At 49.9% G+C, this 4,659-nt stretch overlaps 1 protein-coding gene across 1 annotated transcript; it reads right to left on the bottom strand.

The window, feature by feature from the left end:
• Positions 1–441: 441 nt before the first annotated feature.
• LOC140644374 (keratin, type II cytoskeletal 6A-like) lies at positions 442–4,320 on the bottom strand. The gene is made up of 9 exons (XM_072847148.1): positions 3,811–4,320; positions 2,711–2,925; positions 2,464–2,524; positions 2,201–2,296; positions 1,862–2,026; positions 1,602–1,727; positions 1,152–1,372; positions 827–861; positions 442–713 (listed from the first exon to the last, which is right to left on the bottom strand). The coding sequence occupies exons 1-9, from the start codon at positions 4,318–4,320 to the stop codon at positions 442–444; spliced, it is 1,701 nt and encodes a 566-aa protein (XP_072703249.1).
• Between the last annotated feature and the right edge of the window lie 339 nt (positions 4,321–4,659).

Raw genomic sequence — 4,659 nt, 5'->3', positions numbered from 1 at the left:
TGATATAGCTGAAACAAGCATGTGGGTAACACGCAGGACACGCTGAAGTCGCAAAGGAAACACGGCCATTAAAAAAGAGACCTTAAAAAGTAAAAGGAAAGAGCAGTTTTATACATGTTCCTCCTCAGCCAGCGCAGCAGCTGGGGGTAGCAGCGAGAAGCGCAGCGAAAGATGCTCGGATGAGCTCTGCAGTCCCTGGTACCCACAAGGGAGATCTTTCATCCTTGGAGACTGGTGGAGCTCAGAGAGGAGCCAGGGTCTGCCAACAGGATGGTGTTTTGCTGCAAATCTCCCCTTGGGCAGGGTGATTTAAGGAGGTTGTGAGCTATAAGGGAAACGGTTCCTTTCTTTGCTGGATACCGGTTCAGGATGGAAGGGGCTGTGCTACTGGCTGGAGAAAGGAAAAGATGCTTCTTTCCTTGGAGGGACTGAGGTCAGGGCTCAGTATTTTACACCTGAAGATTTGACCGTTGTGGTTGTGACACATCTGCGCACAGAGGAGGATCCACCCCCTCCGATGAAGTTGCCACCGCCAGAGCTGCACATTCTTCCACTTCCAGAAGAGAAGCCACCGCTGACTATTCCTCCTCCCACACCACAACTGCCTCCAATGATGCTTCCTCCTCCGACCACACATGCTCCTCCTCCCATGCCACTGCCGGCTCCAAAGCCACCAGCTCTGCCTCCAGCAATGGTGGTTCTGCCTACCACAGCTGCAAGAGAAGGACAGGCTCACTGTACATCAAGCGACACCTCCCACCTGGGAATCCTCACGAAACCCAGGGTAAAAGCCATTCTGCAGAGAAGACGATGTGCAGATACTTACAGACATTTACGTTGGACGGGTTATCTCCACAGAGCCTGTATAGGGAAAGGAACACAAGTTGTAAACCTAATATAATAGAAAGCAATTAAGCTCCATGCAATTTCCCAAGTATTCTTTTTATTTCCTGTTTCATTTAACATCAGTCAAAACCACTGAGAAATATTCCCTGTGGGGACCTTGTTTCTATTTTGGGCTTAAAAACTTGGGGAAAAAATGGAAGTAAATAAAATTCCAACATTAAATGGGTAGTGAGGGATGATTAAACCTCAGTCTATCCCAAGGAGAGACAGTACCTTGGTCAGGCCAACCTGAGAGCAGGTCTCACCTGTTCTCCTCTCCCTCCAGCAGCTTCCTGTACATGGCAATCTCAACATCCAGAGCAATCTTGATGTTCAGCAGCTCCTGGTACTCCTTCAGCAAGCGAGCCAGCTCCTCCTTGTCTTTGCTCAGGGCACATTCCAGCTCTTCCAGTTTCCTCCTGGCATCCTTGAGGGCCATCTCACCCCGTTCCTCGGCCTCAGCAATAGCTGCCTGCAGCTGCTGGTTCTGAGGAAGAAAAGAGAAAAGCACTTTCTTAGTCCCCTTCTGCACACGCTCCACTGGAGCAGCCCTCAGAGCACAAACTGGGTGGAAAATAGGCAGGACCCATCAACCTCCTCCAAAGGACTTGAATTTCAATGGCTACGTTTCCCTCGCACTGCCCTTAGCACAGGACCCAGCTCGGTCACGACCCAGCCTGATGCCATCACGCAACGAGATGCTGAGGAAGCCCTACCTGCTTCTTCACGTTCTCAATCTCAGCCCGCAGCCTCTGGACGTTCCTGGTCAGCTCTTGGATCTCTATCTTGGTGTTGCGGAGGCTGTCCCCATGCCTTCCAGCAGTGTTCTGCAGCTCTTCGTACTGACGGCACGGAGACAAAGCAACCCGTCAGTGACACAAGCTACCAAGAACTCAGGCAATTCCCTTGCTCTGTGTCAAGGGAGGCAGCCAGCAGCAGAGCCTGTGCCGGGTGCCTTGACTGCTTCCCAACTCACCCGGCTCTGGTACCAAGCCTCAGCTTCAGCCCGGCTATTCTGCGCAATCTGCTCATACTGACGCCTGACCTCCTCGATGATGCTGTCCAGATCCAGGTGCCGGTTGTTGTCCATAGACACCACCACGGACAGGTCCCGGCTGATTGTCTGCATCTGAGCCAGTTCCTGCAACCAAGACCTGAGTTAGCCTGACCATCTGCGGAGGGGAGAAAAGGGCAGCAGCTCCAGGCAGCCTCTCCAGACCAAATCCACATGGGCACCCAGCCCAGCCTCGCTGTCTTTGGCCACCGCACGCCTCATTGCAACTCCAGCCAGCCCAGGGGAAGGGAGAGCTCTTACCTCCTCGTAGATGCACCTCAGGAAGTTGATTTCGTCAGTCAGAGCTCCCACCTTGGCTTCCAACTCTACTTTAGTCATGTAGGCACAGTCCACATCCTAAAGGAAAGATCACACAGGTGGACAACAGCTTCATCCCGTCCCCAAAGAGCTGTTGGCAGCCAATGCCTCCTGTTGGAAGCTGCTCGCCTTGGTGCTGCCTCCTTCCAATGTCTTTGCGTCCTGTGCCCCCACACCCCCTCTCTCCTGGTGCCTCTGTGACTCACCTTCTTGAGCACCACAAACTCGTTCTCAGCAGCGGTCCGCCTGTTGATTTCTTCTTCGTACCTGTTGAAGGGGACAAGACAAGGTGAGTCTCTTGGACTGCTCATCAGTCAAGGAGTGGCACCCCCCTTCCCTCCATGGCAACCTCAGTCCCATTTCTGCAGAGGGAAGACAGCGTGGAAATCTCCAAGGTGTCTTAGCTCTCCTGTCTGGGTGCTCCCTTCTTCCTTAGTCTGTCACTGCACTTACTTGGTTTTGTACTCCTCAACGTATTGCCGCATGTTCTGCAGCTCTGACTCCAGCTGTCCCCTCTGTCCCAGGAGAGAATCTAGCCTCCTCCTCAGGTTCTGGATGTAGTTTTCAAAGATGACATCAAGGTTCTTCCTTGGCCCCGAAGGCCCTTGCTGTTGGAGGAGCTCCCACTTGGTGGAGAGGACCTTGTTCTGTTGCTCCAGGAAGCGGACCTGAAAGCCCACCAAGAGGTGTGTGAGATATTCACCCGGGGAGACATCACACTGTGCAAACCTCCTGCTTATTTGGGAGGCCAAGGGAATCATTTCCCAAATACCCAACAGGACTGTGTCTAGTTGAAAGCCAGTTTTCCAAGAAGAAGATTCCTCCTTTCATTCTCCTCTTTTTTCAATTATCCTTGAATTTCTCCTCTTTTCTACTCCTACATTTCTGCTCTTTTTTTATTCTCTGTTGGAATGATTACATTCCAGATTTACAGATTATTGCCATTTCTCATTGCCAATTTTGACCCTCATTAATTTGCAGAAGCATCACATAATTTTTTACCTTCCAGTGAATGAAATCCCATGTCTCAATATCAGAGAACATTCCTCTTATCAGATACAAGAAGTATTCAATACATATGTCATATATTTTAAAAACTATGAAGCGCGTTTATACCCAATGTTCTCCCAGTGCAGACAGTCTAAAGAATATTCATCTGTACTTGAAATGAAATAAGGAACAGCCAGGAATTACTTGAAAGCTCATTCCTCGAGAGTTCTAAGTTCCTCGAGACAAATCTATCCTTGAAAAAGGACAGACTTAAAGAACTGCTTAGGATAACTAAGTATATCATAATCACTCCGGCCTGACTGCACAGAGAACACTAGTGAGAAAAGCTAAGGAAGAATTTGGATCAACCAAATCTATAGAAAGTCCTTCGGTTTCTCTGTGGATGTAAAATTTTTCATTTCCGTAGTAGCACTCACTGAAAACACTACCAGCCTTCCAGACCTGCCAACACTGAGCTGAAAAGGACAATATTTCTCTCTCCACAGCACAGGAAAGTTCCTCAGAGTCCCCATTCCCAAGAAAATACAGTTCCAGCCTCTCACCTTGTCAATGAAAGAGGCAAACTGATTGTTAAGAGTCTTGATCTGTTCCTTCTCCTGGCACTTCACTTGTTGGATCTGAGGATCAATATCAACATGGACCGGCCGCAGGAGGGTTGGGTCAACCTGCACCGGCTGGATGCCTCCAGGGAACCCAGGACCACCTCTCACAGGACCACCAAAGCTGCCTATTCCTCCACCAATGACACCTCCTCCAATGCTGCCAAATCCTCCTCCATAGCCTCCACCAAAGCCACCAATTCTACATCCGTATCCACCGCCATAAGAGCCACCTATGGAAATTCTTCCGCTGCCACCCATGTTATGGAGGCTCCTGCTGCTAAAACCTCCACAACGTCCGCTGCCTCCAGTTCCCCTGGATGTGGAGAACGAGCTATAGCTGATCCTGCTTCTGCCCCCACTTCCTCCAAAGCCACCACCGATGGCAGAGCAAGAGCTGTATCCCCTTTTGCTTCCGCCTCCAAAGCTTCTACAGATTGACTGCCGAGACATGGCTGTTTCTTCCAAGCAGAGTTGAGGACAGCAGAAAGGCCAACGGAGCTGTGCTGCTGAGGGATGAATGCAGAGAGAAGTGTGCACAGTCTTCTCTGGCTCCACAGCTTCAGGCATTCCCTTTTATCTGTTTCTGGAGGTGGGCTGGGTCTACAAGGGCGTGAAGAGGAAACAAATTTACTGTCTTCATCAGCTTGGTGCGGTTAACAATTTTTGCCAAATTGTTGACTCCACCCAGAAATACGCTTTGCAATGCAGAAGAGAATAAAAGAGCAAGAGCATTGAAACAGGTCTCAATGAGTAAGTGGACTCTCATATCTTTATGGCATCTGGAAAAAT

This window comes from Ciconia boyciana, chromosome 27 (genome assembly GCF_034638445.1).
Source record: "Ciconia boyciana chromosome 27, ASM3463844v1, whole genome shotgun sequence".
Taxonomy (NCBI): Eukaryota; Metazoa; Chordata; class Aves; order Ciconiiformes; family Ciconiidae; genus Ciconia; species Ciconia boyciana.
Note: the sequence above shows the minus strand (reverse complement) of the source record. Positions and strands in the feature narration are given on the sequence as shown.

What these genes read in the sequence shown, in the direction of transcription:
- LOC140644374 (XM_072847148.1), bottom strand. Translation starts at nt 4,320, where the DNA reads ATGTCTCGGCAGTCAATCTGTAGAAGCTTTGGAGGCGGAAGCAAAAGG. An exon ending in GTTGAGGAGTACAAAACCAA is followed by an intron (nt 2,525 to 2,710) that starts GTAAGTGCAGTG and finishes CCCCTTCAACAG; the next exon opens with GTACGAAGAAGAAATCAACA. An exon ending in CCCGTCCAACGTAAATGTCT is followed by an intron (nt 714 to 826) that starts GTAAGTATCTGC and finishes CTTCTCTTGCAG; the next exon opens with CTGTGGTAGGCAGAACCACC.